General features: G+C 43.5%; 5 protein-coding genes across 5 annotated transcripts; 2 read left to right on the top strand and 3 right to left on the bottom strand.

The window, feature by feature from the left end:
• Positions 1–5: 5 nt before the first annotated feature.
• On the bottom strand, positions 6–2,431 carry Bcilv3. The gene is made up of 2 exons (XM_001551801.2): positions 2,113–2,431; positions 6–2,061 (listed from the first exon to the last, which is right to left on the bottom strand). Exons 1-2 carry the CDS (start codon positions 2,178–2,180, stop codon positions 300–302), a joined length of 1,830 nt encoding a protein of 609 aa, XP_001551851.1. The 5' UTR covers positions 2,181–2,431; the 3' UTR covers positions 6–299.
• A 633-nt stretch (positions 2,432–3,064) lies between these two features.
• BCIN_16g02810 (hypothetical protein) lies at positions 3,065–4,307 on the top strand. The gene is made up of 2 exons (XM_001551800.2): positions 3,065–3,438; positions 3,501–4,307. Exons 1-2 carry the CDS (start codon positions 3,385–3,387, stop codon positions 4,023–4,025), a joined length of 579 nt encoding a protein of 192 aa, XP_001551850.1. The 5' UTR covers positions 3,065–3,384; the 3' UTR covers positions 4,026–4,307.
• A 1,371-nt stretch (positions 4,308–5,678) lies between these two features.
• BCIN_16g02800 (hypothetical protein) lies at positions 5,679–8,012 on the bottom strand. The gene has a single exon (XM_024698021.1). The coding sequence runs from the start codon at positions 7,489–7,491 to the stop codon at positions 5,734–5,736; it is 1,758 nt and encodes a 585-aa protein (XP_024553838.1). The 5' UTR covers positions 7,492–8,012; the 3' UTR covers positions 5,679–5,733.
• A 181-nt stretch (positions 8,013–8,193) lies between these two features.
• Positions 8,194–11,253, top strand: BCIN_16g02790 (hypothetical protein). Its single transcript, XM_024698020.1, has 5 exons — positions 8,194–8,924; positions 9,101–9,323; positions 9,430–9,973; positions 10,040–10,492; positions 10,548–11,253. Exons 2-5 carry the CDS (start codon positions 9,225–9,227, stop codon positions 11,141–11,143), a joined length of 1,692 nt encoding a protein of 563 aa, XP_024553837.1. The 5' UTR covers positions 8,194–8,924; positions 9,101–9,224; the 3' UTR covers positions 11,144–11,253.
• A 734-nt stretch (positions 11,254–11,987) lies between these two features.
• Positions 11,988–13,886, bottom strand: BCIN_16g02780 (hypothetical protein). Its single transcript, XM_024698019.1, has 3 exons — positions 13,597–13,886; positions 13,034–13,460; positions 11,988–12,976 (listed from the first exon to the last, which is right to left on the bottom strand). Exons 2-3 carry the CDS (start codon positions 13,447–13,449, stop codon positions 12,352–12,354), a joined length of 1,041 nt encoding a protein of 346 aa, XP_024553836.1. The 5' UTR covers positions 13,450–13,460; positions 13,597–13,886; the 3' UTR covers positions 11,988–12,351.
• Positions 13,887–14,646: the final 760 nt, after the last annotated feature.

Genomic DNA, 14,646 nt, shown 5'->3' with positions numbered 1-14,646 from the left:
AATCTTGCATCTCATTTGTTCGAATTTGGGACACTGGATATTCACATAGTCTTCCACGACTCTCACATATTTCTATTTTCTGTTTGAGACTCAAACATATTTTTTTTTCCATTTCATTCCATTCCATCATAGAACGCCAAGTCATGAATCGCAAAAAAAAAAAAAAACACCGAAATATTATTTCCCCAGTTCTACTCCCGTCACCCCAGACCGAGTTTTCCGGAAGTATACATTTTGTTTTCATCCTCTGTTGTCATCTGCTTTTCTTCGCCTATGTGCATCTAAAATTATCTTATCCCTCATGCCTCAACGATTTCTCCATCGGTAATACATCCATGACTAGCATCTTGTACCAATCTCGAGTATTTCGCCAAAGTACCCTTGGTATATTTCAAAGGAGGTGCGACGAATTCTTTTCTCCTCCTCTCCAATTCCTCCTCACCACCCTCAACTTCCAAATCCAATACTCTCGTCTCAGCATCAATAACAATAGTATCACCATCCCTAACCAATCCAATTGGTCCACCGACTTGTGCCTCTGGTACAATATGTCCAATCAAGAATCCATGAGATCCTCCACTGAAACGTCCATCGGTAATAAGAGCGACATCCTTTCCAAGTCCTGCACCCATGATTGCCGAGGATGGTTTTAACATTTCTGGCATACCTGGTCCACCCTTTGGTCCTTCATAACGAATGACTACAACGGTCTTCTCTCCCTTCTTGATTTCGCCACGCTCAAGGGCTTCGATGAAATCATTTTCAGCATCATAAACCTTAGCTTTTCCAACGAATCGTAATCCTTCTTTACCGGTGATTTTACCAACGGATCCACCTGGTGCGAGGGAACCGCGGAGAATTTGAATGTGACCAGACTTTTTGATGGGGTTTGAGAATGGGCGAATAATTTCTTGGTCGGATGGGAAATCACGAACATCCTTGACGTTCTCAGCAAGGGTCTTACCAGTAACAGTCATTCCTGATCCATCAATGACACCTTCCTTGATGAGGAGTTTGATAAGAGAAGGAGTACCACCGATGCTGTAAAGATCATTGAAGACGTATTTACCAGATGGTTTGAGGTCTGCGAGGAAAGGTGTTCGGTCAGAAACAGCTTGGAAATCATCGATTGTGAGCTTGATTCCTACAGCATCTGCCATAGCAATAAGATGAAGAACAGCGTTGGTAGATCCTCCAGTAATGGTAACAAGAACCATAGCATTTTCGAAAGCCTGTCTTGTCATGATATCTCTAGGTCTGATGTCCTCCTTGAGAAGAGTTTTGATTGCACCACCAGCTGCGTAGCATTCAAGTAATTTGGCCTTTGAATCTGCGGGGTTGGTAGAAGATCCAGGAAGAGTCATTCCCATAATTTCGATAGCTGATGCCATGGTGTTTGCGGTATACATTCCACCACATGCACCTTGACCTGGGCAAGCATGACGAATAACATCGAATCTTTGTTCTTCTGTAATCTCTCCAGTAATGAATTGTCCGTAGGCTTGGAATGCGGAGACAATATCGATATCTGCGTTGTTTTGTGTTGCGGCACACCCTGGTTTAATAGAACCACCATAAACCATAAGGGCTGGTCTGTTGACTCTGCCAATTGCCATCATAACACCAGGCATGTTCTTGTCACATCCAGGAATCGAAATGTTGGCATCATACCATTGACCACCCATCACAGTTTCAATACTATCCGCAATCAAATCTCTTGACTGAAGACTGTATCTCATACCCTTTGTACCCATAGAAATACCGTCCGAAACTCCAATGGTGTTGAATTGATATCCTACCAAACCGGCTCTCTCTACTCCTTCCTTTACTTTGTGGTTGAGTTCCAAAAGATGCATGTTGCAAGGATTTCCCGACCACCATACTGAAGAGATACCAACTTGTGCTTTGTTTAATCTTTCCTCGGTCATACCAGTGGCATATAACATTGCCTGCGAAGCACCTTGTGATTTTGGTTGTGTGATAGCAGCTGAGGTTCTGTTGAGCTGTGGTTCTGAGTCATTGGAGGATGTGCGGAGAGAGGATGTGGACGATAGAGAGCGCCTGGATACAAAATTAGTCAATTGAGAGGGCGTCGACTTTGCACATACGTACACATATTGTGAAGCTCTTCTTGAGGTGAGAAGAGAGGCATTTGCCCTCGTTCTCAATTGTGAGAGCATATTTGAGGGGTGTTGGCAGTAAAGTTAATTACTTCAACTGTTGTCTTTGTCGATGCTTGAAAATTTCCGGACGGAAGAAGCAAACAAGTATGAGAATTCTTCTGTACTTCTCTTGCACGCAGAGACGGATGGAGAATGAAAGCAATGGACACTTTCCCAACAGTCAATACCACTTCTTCAAGTACGAGCAAGAAATTATTTCTCGAGATCGATATCGGAGCACGGAGAATCCACAAACCCCAGCTGTGCTCGACGTTGCTGATTACATTCATTTTGATTGGCTGAAGATGTTATAAATCTCAACTCCAACTTGATAAGTTCACACTGTCTGGGCACACCTCAATAGTTGGGTTCGTGCCAGGCCAAGGAGGGAGGAGGAGGGCGGAGGAGAGACTCGCATCGCCTTTTGAGTCTTTTTGCAATGGCTGGCAACGTTTAAAGTCTGCAACTCAAACCCGCTACTTCCCCCTCTCTGCCCGCATCTCACTTGGAGTGAATGATATGCATCCAGAAAACGGCGAGAGGGATGGCACCACGAAGATAAATGCACCCCAGTCCCTCAAGCCTTCGCAACTTACATCATTGCTCAAGATAATCCATCGATCGTTCCTATTTCGGAGCAGCCATGGCTCCACCGTCAACATCAGATTCTCAATCGTCGGAATCCCTTCTCCCCGTCTGGAATCCCACCTCCGTCTCATCCAGAAGCTCTGGTAGCTCCACCATGGTAACGTTCGCATCGCACGGTTCGCAAAAGGATAAAACGAAGCCGCAAACACATGTGAGCCGATTCCTCCACAATTCATGTCACATCAAGTCAGCACGTACCGAGGTGATAGGACATCCCGTCCGTATCAAAAGCACAAACAGGTGCCAGTGCTTGTGATTTTGACACTTTGAGACTTAGACTTTCTGCAGGTACAAGACATGGCGCCATGGGGCGCCTAGGCATTGAGAGATATAAGTATGGAAGTGCATTTCCTTTTGATTGTTTGTTCTTTCCTCGAACATTGTTCTTTTCCCTGCTTGAGTATTGCGTTTTTGCTATCTGTTTATCCTGCATATCGCCAAATCTACCTACCTGGGTACAATACGGAACTTCTGCATCCCCTCGCAGCTACTTACCCCGCTTAATATCCAAAGCGCCCATCTTATCAGAAACAACGTCGACAACCAACAACAAACTCTCAATACAAACCATACAATGGCAGCCGGACCCGAAGTCACGTTGAAGGATCTAGGTGGAGATTGGGTTATGGTAAGAAACTCCCTTTGATCTCATCCACCCCGTTCCAACCCTCATTCCCTAACACCACTTAGAACAAAACCCTCTCCGACGATACCGACGCCGTCCTTGCTCTACAAGGCATAGGCTGGTTTACGCGCAAAGCCATCTCCCTCGCCACCGTCACTCTCCACGTCAAACAATACATTGACGAAAACCAAATTCCACACATCGACATTGATCAAACGGCGACCGGTGGACTCAAAGGTACCTCGGAATATCGAACACTCGATTGGGTAGTTCGCACGCACGAAGATCATCTTTTCGGAAAACTCGCGGCGCAATCCCGTTTTTGTACTCTGGAACAAGTTGCCGAAATTGATGATGATGCGTTTTTGAGAGACGGATGGTTAGAGGGAGAGGAGGAAAATAGTGGTCCTGACGGTCAGAGACATGTGCAGAATTCTGCTGTGAATGAGGAGAAGGGATGGACGGCACATCAGGTTTGGGGATTCGCGATTATTGATGGCAAAAGATATTATACCCGGAGAGTGGTGGTTAAGAAGGGATCTGAGGTGTTGAAGATCAGATTGGTTTATAATTTCCAGGGAAAGAAATAGATGGGTGAGTTGAATGACAGAACGAGCCTAGATAATCGGATAGCAGAGGATGGAAGTGTCAAGGGATTCTAGGAGTTTTTCAATTGTTGCCTGGCGTGTTTGCTTGCGCATACCTATTAAATCAATGTTTTGGGAATTGCACTGAAATTGTCTTGAAAGCTAGATTTATGAGATGAATTTTTGATACCACTTTGACGACTATCCAATATTCCAAATCTTGCTCTATATACCGTATACTATGTACTATATAACATACACACTGCAAATTCCTCCTCCTCTCCAATCCTCCATTCCATTCTCCAAACCCACCCCCCCTAAATCCCACCCTCTCCTCTCTCCTCCCAAAGTACCTAGAAGTAGACACGTGCTAGACTCCTTCCTACGTAAACCAACCCTGCACCCCAAATCCCACATCCCACATCCCACATCCCACATCCCCGCATCACAACATAACAGAACATAACACAGCCGATCTACTCCATCCCTACTACGAACACAACCCGGTAATCCATTGCATTACATCACTCTCCCATCCCGTCCAAACTACAAGCTCGTACTTCTCCATCTCATTCGCCCACCTGTCCACTCACCATCTCTGACACTTTTTTGTTGCGTATCTGGAAGGGTTTGGGTGCAGGCTTTATCCTTACGTGCTCCCTGCTAGGGAAGGAGGGTGAAAGTGATGGATCAGTCAGTCACTTGATGAATGGGTCGTGAATAGTCAATAGTCAATGGTAAATAGTAAATAGTAAATAGTAAATACAGCTAAATTAACTGCTGGCTAGAACAATTCTCTCTCTCTCTCTCTCTCTCTCTCCCACTTATCTATTTTTCCTTCCACTTAGTTAACTATCTATAATAATTATGTACGATTAAATTAAGTCTTCTGATGGGGAGGTACATACAGTAGGTATGGTTACCACAAATCATATCAATCCCATCAATCACACCACAGCACAGCACACCACACTCCATCCTCACACCCTCACAGCTCCACCCAAAACTCCATCAACAAACACACAACAAAAACACAAGCATCCATCCATCCATCCATCCATCCATCCATCCATCCATCCATCCATCCACATCCTCGAAAAAATCTTCAAACGATCCCATCCCCCATCAAATAGACAGATACCCCAAGTCTATCCCATCCATCCTAAACCATCACAAATTCTGAATCCACACTGATGACGATTGAGATACCAAGTACGACATCATACCTCGAGTATTAATTAACCAAGACGCTTAAGCGAGTGGAATCTCGATATATGTAACATACATGATTTGAAGATTGAAGAACATCCATAATGCAGTAGGAGTAGGAATGAGAAGAAGATTGATTTTGATTTCATGGGTATATTATATTGATATTATATATACATATTGATATCAGAAGAGAAGAGAAATTTCCCATCACGCTCCATCTCAATGGGGTGGGAAGTGTAAAAAAAACGAAAATGTTTCAACACCTATGTATATGCACCCAGTAATTATACTTTTGTTGCTTGAGAAACGGGAGTGTAAGTGTGAGGTTTTCACACTATTCCTCATGAGTCGTTCCAGGCCAATACTCCAAATCCATCTCCATTTGAACAAAAAAATATACTCCCCCCCCCCCCCCCCCCCCACCCTCCCCAACGCCAACAGCACTCATATAATAGTTGCTGATCTATGTACTTAATAACCCACATAAAGATTCTCATTTTCAAAGCGCAATTCCAATATTCTGTCGCCGAGCTCGCACACGATGATTGATAACGATCCCCACGAAATTTCCATGCCAACTCGCCACTCCCGTGCTCAACTCCAGCGACGCACACTCACTTTTTCTATCCGGGTCAGAATCAAAGCTCACAGTGGAAGCCCACTCCAGATCCGTTGAGTCTACCGTCATAGCGAGGTTATGCGGCCATTGCCATGCCGCAAGCGAGGGCTCACTACGTGCAATCGCCATTTTGCTTATTCGGATACGGTGTCTGCTCGTGGTTCGTCCCTTGATGTAAACGATGCAGCACTCGGTAACATTCCTCGAGAGAACTAAGACGATTTCAAAATTTCTCGACAGCGATTCCCATGTGAGATGGGACGCCGAGTCTTTAAACCCAGGCGGAAATACACTTCTTACTGAAAACCCGGCGCGGCTCATCTGGTTATGATATAATTGAAAGCCGGACTGTTCATTGGTGTATTGAGTAGGATGAAAAAATAAGAAATCCAGATCGTTGATTGGGTTGATATTTCGGGACTTCCAAGTCGAGGGTGAGCTTTTGGGTTCAATGAGATATATTGATTTCCATTTGATTTTTCGATTTGATCCTTTGGTTAACGTGACGGAAATGACGGGCGGGCTTCCAGGAAGACGTTCGAAAAGTTGATCTTCTCGTTTTAGCAGAGGTAAGACGAATGCTTCGTGCTTGTTCCCAAGCCTTGCAACTGCCCATCCACTGATGAAAGCAAGATAAATACCTAGCGATGAACTGATACACATCAGAGGTAAGTTTATGTTTAACCCCAAGTTTGTCATCATAGAATGAGTAGCCAATTTTAAGTGATTATCAAATTTTGAGAGAGAAACAGGGAACTTTTTGAAATAATGAGATGACGGCGCCAAAATACCATAAGAGCGTAAACCCATGTTTGTCCGTAACGAAGTCTCTCGCCAAGTCATATCAAATCCCCAAGCGAGAATACTGAGATCTTGGTTCTTTTTGAGGACTTCCTCTTGTAAGCGTTGAAATGCCTTAATCCCTTCTCCATATAGCAACGGCATATTGACTTGTAAGAGGCCTAGTAGACAATAGGCGGCATCTTCTGGTCGAGTTGTTTCTCGCATGGCAGCCCACGAAAATTTACAACCACTAGCGATTTGGGCGCTAGCTTCTCCAAACTCAATTTCAAAGTACTTAGCCCCAATGCCCGTGATTTCTTCAAGTAGGACCATGCGTTCTCTTGGAAGATCCGCCCTCCGTGACTTTCTGTCTTCGTGTTTGGCCATTATGGAGTCATTGAAAATCATATCCCACTCCCGATCAAAGAAGACAATCTTGCTAGGCGCAAGCAATTCCTGTAATGTCCAACCCCGAGTAAACCAACGACTTTTTCGAAACGCTGAACCGATTTCATATGGATCCTGGCCGGACGGAACATCTATCAGGTAGATATAACATACAGCAGCTTTCTCATACCAAGCATACATGGAATTGATAGATTCGGACAATTCGGCACTGCTGCTCTTGTCAATACAGCAAGTATCTATCCAAACGAAGTCAAAGCCATCAATGATAGCCTGCCGGCAGCAACCTTCGATTTTCGCGTAACCATTCTTCGTTTTGTGTTTAGAATTGGCGAGATCTTGAAAAAGTACCTCATCCCCACCCCAAGTGTGAGATAGAATGGCATATCTGGGAATTTTGGTGGCAATGAAGTCTTTCAATCGACGCGTGTGGACATTGAGTAGACGCATTTCAACTTGATAATCGTCGCACGTTGTAATTACGTAATTGTTTTGAACTCATGGGATAGGACGACATAGAAGCTGCACGGGTGGTCAAGCTAATAGCGTGATATCAAGGAAAGTTTCTCCTAAATTCTCTCCTGTCCTGAGTAGAACTCTTGAATGGGAAGATAGAATACGGAAAACGCGATTAGGGGGCTGACACGGAGGATCCTGATGCACGTGAAGATAAGAAACCATGATAGGCGAATTCTCGTGCGACGACTTTGCACTGCCCGCCAGGACGAATAATTTAGATTGCTGGGAAAATCCAAGAAAGAGTCAATGGTATTGAGCGATACCGCAGAGCCCTGAGAACCAGATTGCCAAACCAAATCACGTCTTGATTGTTTGGGAATTCCAATTAGATTCCATAAATCTAACGAGCTCCTCAGAGACTGGGAGCAAGATGCATGGAAAGACACAAAACACACACATGTATATCAGCAAACCATCAAGACTCCTAAACCAGACGCTGGAGCAATATCCTCAATAGGGGTACGGGTATGTGTGAGTCAAACAACGATTCAGATAGAAAGAAGAAGCAATGGCTATCGAATGGATCATGGAACAATATTAGACCTCATCCATTTCGGAATACTCTTCGTATTGTTCTTGTCCTTTGACGTTGCTCTTGATGTTGTTGTTATATGGAGTATCAAAATATTTCCAGAGAAGAAACAAGAATTGACCAATCGATAGACGGAGGAAATCCTCACCAATCACAATCATTCCTGTCAATCAAAGTGGGACTCAAAAGCATATCCCAACCTCTGATTTATCCATCCACGCATCCACCACCTTCCCCTCACTCATTAGTTTTATACTCTGTCTCGTCTGTCTGTGTTGTGTCATCCAATGCTTCGTACACATCTACACGAGCCACAAGTCCAGGAACCGTCTCGGAAACCATTCTCAAAGAAGAAGGTCCCAAAGTCACAGCCAATATCATGGCAGCATCATGGCAACATCCATATCGTGGCAATATGTAATGCCAACCCAATCACCACTCATTCCACGATAAGACCATCTCCACTTTGACGATGCAAACCTAGAATGAGCCGATAACAGGAAAGGACTACTAATTAGGATTTTGCCCACATAACTCGTACTACTGCGTACTTCATTTGTCTCTGCTTTGAATAATCTGCACGCCAGTGTGATACGACGGTGCACACCTTCTTGATCTGGAACTTGCGGATGAACATCTTGCTCTCATTTGCATGTAGGTGATGTAGATGGACATGGGTAGCTCGGGTTAGGGTAGGTATGGATGATATAAAGAGACATAATGTCGCCATTCGTGAGGATGTTGGAAGTAGACGGATTGTGAGAGAGGGACTCGATTGAAATCAATTGCACTGACTTGAATTGGAAGGAGTCACTGGATTTCTCGTGGTCGGGTACGTATTCCCTTTTTCTTCTATTCACCTCCAGCCACTCACACTCTTCATCGCCACGGTGCTAGTAGAAACGTGTGATTGATGTACTTGGAATGTGGCAGTCACCCAGTTTGCAAAGAAAAAACAGTTTCAGTCAAACTCTACGGTGGAAGTTGTGGAACTGACATCGTGTACAGCAAAGCCCATCTAGGTCTTTTCGCCGTATCAAGAAACTTGGGATCTCCTTGGGTTTCTACATAAAGAAATCCTCGAGGGTCACAAATCTACCAAAGACAATACAATATCAAACAATTCACAACCATGGTTTCCACATTCTATACAGTTTGTGCCATTTTCGCCTTCTTCCAATGCGTGTTCTCACATCAATTATATCCAAACGGTGTTGATCGGAAACGAAGCGTAAGCATCCCTTTTACTCTCTCTCCACATTCCCTCATTCCCACAGTCTTCCCGCATTTATCAGCCTCTGACATCCACATAATTCCAAACTAATGCCCACAACTAGAGAACCACCATTTCCCGTCGAGAACTAGCACTAGCCAAGCGTGACGACGTTGATCCTTCTCTCCTCTACCCAACCTACAATCTCACCGTCCCAATTGATTACTTTCACAACGAATCTCGCTATGAACCTCATAGCAATGGAACCTTTCCTCTCCGCTATTGGTTCGACGCCACCTATTATAAACCTGGTGGCCCAGTAATCGTTCTTCAGTCAGGAGAAACAGATGCCGAAGGTCGATTGCCATTCTTGCAGAAGGGGATATTACATCAATTGGCTGTTGCAACAAATGGTATTGGTGTCGTGCTTGAACATCGTTATTATGGTCAAAGCATCCCAACCCCAGATTTCTCAACAGAGAATTTAAGATTCTTGACTACCGAACAGGCATTGATGGATGAGGTTTATTTTGCTAGGAATATCGTCTTTCCGGGCTTGGAAGATCAAAATTTGACTGCGCCAAATGTGGCTTACATTGGGTATGGAGGTTCCTATGCTGGTGCCTTCAACGCTTTCTTGAGAAAGTTATATCCTGATACTTTCTGGGGTACGTTGATTTCATTCTTCCTCAAATTCCTAAACGCAAAAAATAATGTGACTAACACGTGATTAGGAACAATTTCTTCCAGTGGTGTCGTTGAAGCCATCTACGATTACTGGGATTACTTTGAGCCCATCCGCGTCTATGCCGATCAAAAATGTATCAAGAATACCCAACTCATCACCAACTCTATGGACAACATTGTCATTGGACAAGAAAACAACACCGCTCTTGTCCAAGAACTTAAATCCGTCTGGGGACTTCCAAATATTACTTATACCAATGATTTCATGTCGGTAGTCATGTACGGAATGTGGGAATGGCAAAGCAAAAACTGGGACCCAGAACTTGAAGGAACACCATATTTTGATTACTACTGTGGTAATGTTACTAGTAAAAAGCTTCTTTGGCCAAACTTGAACAGCTCTACAACGGAAGTCCAAAAGTTGCTCACGAAGGGTGGTTATGGTTCTCAGCTCAACAGCTTGACAATCCCATATTTAAATTGGATTGGTTGGTTGACTGGTAAGAACTTCCGTCCAAATTTCTCTTGTATCTACACACACTAACAAATTCTCAGATTACACTGCCACTAACTACGGTGATTGTTCCCCCAACCAAGATTCTTGCTACTCGACCCATAATTCTACTTTCTACGCACAAGATGATGCATCTCAAGACTGGCGTCTCTGGCCTTATCAATACTGTACCGAATGGGGATACCTTCAAAACGGTGCTTCCGTCCCCGCAAATCAACTTCCTCTCCTCTCTCGAACAATTGATCTTCCCTACCTTTCAATCATCTGTGCTGAATCTTTCAACATCACAACTCCCCCGGCTGTTGAAAATATTAACAAATACGGTGGTTTCGATCTCACGTACCCAAGATTGGCATATATCGATGGCGAACAAGATGTTTGGCGTCCGGCTACTCCTCACGCTTCGCCTTTCAATACTACCGCACATAATCGCACCTCAACCATTGACCAACCTTTCATCTTGATCGAAGGAGCGGTACATCATTGGGATGAAAATGGAGTTTTTGCAAACGAGACCACTAAGAGCTTTCCTCCAAAGACAATTAAGAAAGTACAGAGCCAGGAGATTAAGTTTGTAAAGAAGTGGATGGAGGAGTGGAAGAGAGATTGTGGAAGGAAGGGGAGAGCGCTTGTTTGATCTTGAGGGTATTTGAAGTTTGTAAATTATTTCGTGCATATATTCTCACATGAATAAAATTACAATGGCTGTCCAGTAACTGGGCAAATTGTATAAGTCGTGGTCTTACAGACGATTGCATATTCTATTTTTCTTACGAGTGACTAATCCATCAATGCTTACACAGCGCCCATTCCCTTTCCTAGAGAATTCTATGTAGATTACCATCCAGACGACCAGGTCTTTTGCCCCTCAATCCCAAATTCCATCTCTCCAACCCAACTTAACATCATACACAGATACATATATACACATACATATATTTATATATAATCATCCCCAAACCCAACACCAACACCAAGAGCGAATCTTAATTCTTCATTCTTCATTCCTTCACTCTTAATTCTTCATTCGTTCCCTCCTCCCCCTCTCCCTTCCCCCTTTCCACTCCTCTCCCCCACCAAATTTGACACTCTTAACCATTCCGATCGCTTTTCCGATGACTTTTCCAAGTCTTTTTGTATACCATACCATACATACTACACTATAGATTTCCTCTAGAGCCTTAAATACGATTCGAGACTTCTTGATACTGCGGGAATTTGATATCGTTAGGGGTTATCATTACTACTAGGATATGGATTTTGAACTATGAACTGCTATGAGATACTGGAATCAGATTTTAGAGACGAAAATGAGGAGGGGGGTTATCGGATTTAAGAAGAGAGGTTGAAAGAGAGAGAGAAGAAGAAAATAGGGTAGGGGAGGTTATGGAGGAGAGGGTAGAGGAGAAGCACAATGCTACAGTTCTCGGTCGGAGAATCAAAAGGAGATGGACACTTGAGGACAGATCACGTGGTGTAAATGCGAGTTGGATTAAGTCTTTGAATTTGTTTAGACTGAAAGCTCTGCAAGCCTAGTACTGCCGTGTATCAGAATTCGACTGTATCTTATGTTTAAAAACTTATCAGAAGCAGGGTAGACTTATGATGGGTTTAATGAAACCGTTTTTTGAGCGAATGCAGTAATGTAGCTAAGCCTGCTCTCAATTCCTTCCAGTCCTTAATCGTTAGAATGAATAGACCCATGGTACCTATTCTTCTTAAGCAAGTATAGAGAAGTTAAACAGTACAAGAAATTCTCAGACTGACACCCGTCAACTCAAAAGCAACAAAGACATCCAATCTATTAAGATCAGTTCTGCTCTTCATATCTAAGTTTCACCCCATTCAATCAAAATCTTTATAATTTCTGGGGTCGAAAGGAGATTCATATACACACACAACGCCAGGTTTCTTAAGTTGACGATAAAGAGCCAGCCCAAAGCCCTCAACCTCAGCTTCCTGCTTCGCAAAACTAATCTTCACACTGTTTGGATGACTCTCCAAATACTCCCCTTGGAATGACAGTGCGGCGTCGGCCATTAGCGCTCGCAAGCAACTACCATCTTTTGTGAGTGAGAAGACAACTTCTATAAAGCTGGATTTGAAAGCCGATGGACCACCATCTATCAAGGCTGACCGAAGTGCGTCGTATACCAAGGTGCTGACATCTCCGAGATCGTACAGGTCTGCGTACTTTAAGAAGGAAATACAACGTTCAGCGACATGTGGTCCATTTTTCGAGATAGAGAGTTTGTCAACAACACTGTGGTGGAAAATATAGTCTACTAGAATCTCGAAATTTTCCACATCGTCTTCTGGAAGCTCCATGATTTGTGTCTGGACTTCTATGAAGCTTCCATATAAAGCTCTTTCAAAGACCGGAGAATAATACGAGAGAAGATCTATTGGTAGAGCGAAGGACTTCTTCTCAGGACCAACAACTATGTTTGCTTGTGGACCCATTACCATCCTAAAGAACAAGTCATTAGTCTTCGTAATCATTGCCATATATGTGGAAGCCACTAACTTAATGTACAGATCTTTTGCGGGTTTTTTTCGGGAATGAGGAGCATTGACTCTTGTGGTACCGATCTTTGAGGCGTGAGAATGGCAACTCTCAAATCTCTCGCCGGATGAGCCCGAGGTGGCAATGGAATTATCACTCAAATCCGAGAAGAGTTCTGAGTTCCTTGAGCAGATTGTAGAAGGGTTATCTGTAGCTGTGATACTTGGATAATTTCTTCGGGGAGTTCCTGTAGGAATTTCTCCCCACAAATCTGATGAGCCTTTACGCTTAACTCCAGAAATAGTCGAAGAGGTTGTGGCTGAAGAGGAGGAAGGCGCAATCAAAGTGCGAGATCCACAGGACAGATGTACAGGCCTTGCACCAGCCATGTTACCGGTAGCTTTCTGCTTGATTTCAGAAGAAACTTCAGACTTCATGATTGCCAAATCTGTGTAGAGTATTTGGTCAGTGGCAAATATTGAAATTGCAATCCAAGGAAAAAAGAACAAGCAGCCTCACAAGTGCCGAGATCTTAGATACAATCGAAGTCTTGAAGCACAAATGGGGGATCAGAAGTTACTTACTAGAGATTCGAAAGACTCGGATGATATCAATGGGTGCAGTGAAGAAGATGCTTTAATGTTGGAGAAATGAACCGAGGGGATTGTATGGTATGAGTATTAATGACACCTCGAATCGCTGTGATGAGATAGAATGGACACTGAAGTAAGAATTGAACGTTCTAACAGATGAAAAAAGGTCATACAAGGATAAATATCACCTCTCAGAAGAGAGATGAGATGAAATTTGACCAACACAAAATGAAATACACGAGATAACTGACGAAACAGATAAAATGAGGATATACTCCCTCACGATGAGATGAGAATATGAGGTTGATTGAGAAAAGAAAGTGGAAGGAAAAAAGTCGGACGAGAAGTAAAGGTGAGAGAAAATCACGCTAGTGAAATGCGTGCAATTGGAAAGTGCCAAAATGGGAAAGAGCAACCCACGTCGACCACTTGGTTGGAGATGGCACGTGCCGTCAAATAATTGTGAGGACTGGAAATAGTATGAGAGTTCTTGAGTGATGTATTGGAATAGAGAAAGTGGCTTTTAGTAAGTGTGTTGTGATGCTGGTTATTCGTCTGACATTTTGATTGATCTGAAGCATCTCATAATTCTCTGGCCACTTTTATCCTCTCCCTTGCGAGGATAGTGTGGAGCGAGAGTAGAGATGGAAACTGCCGAGGATAGTCAAGAGGGTGGTAAAGGGGAGACCTACACGGGCCGGATAAAGTTTGAGCTGTATGTTCTATTGACGATGTTAGCATAGAGATAATCACAAACAATATCGCCAACCCCCTGCGGTTAATGAGGATGCAAGTGTGCACATGTGTAGAATGCGACATTGTTGAGGTGTCAGTGTTTTATGGGAGTTGGTAGTATCACCATAGATGTTTCACGTATTCCATAAGTTGTATTCGAGATTACCCAATACTTACACGCTTTGATATGAATGCTTTGATTGTGACGAGTACACATTAACAATCGAGCAATTCGCACTGGCAAAAGTACACGTAACTCGGTTCGTTCACTCACTCACTCCTCAAAGCTTATCAAAACTGATTTGA

The sequence above is a fragment of the Botrytis cinerea genome, chromosome 16, assembly GCF_000143535.2.
Source record: "Botrytis cinerea B05.10 chromosome 16, complete sequence".
NCBI lineage: Eukaryota > Fungi > Ascomycota > Leotiomycetes > Helotiales > Sclerotiniaceae > Botrytis > Botrytis cinerea.
The sequence above is the reverse complement of the archived record's forward strand: the minus strand, read 5'-3'. Positions and strand labels throughout refer to the sequence as shown.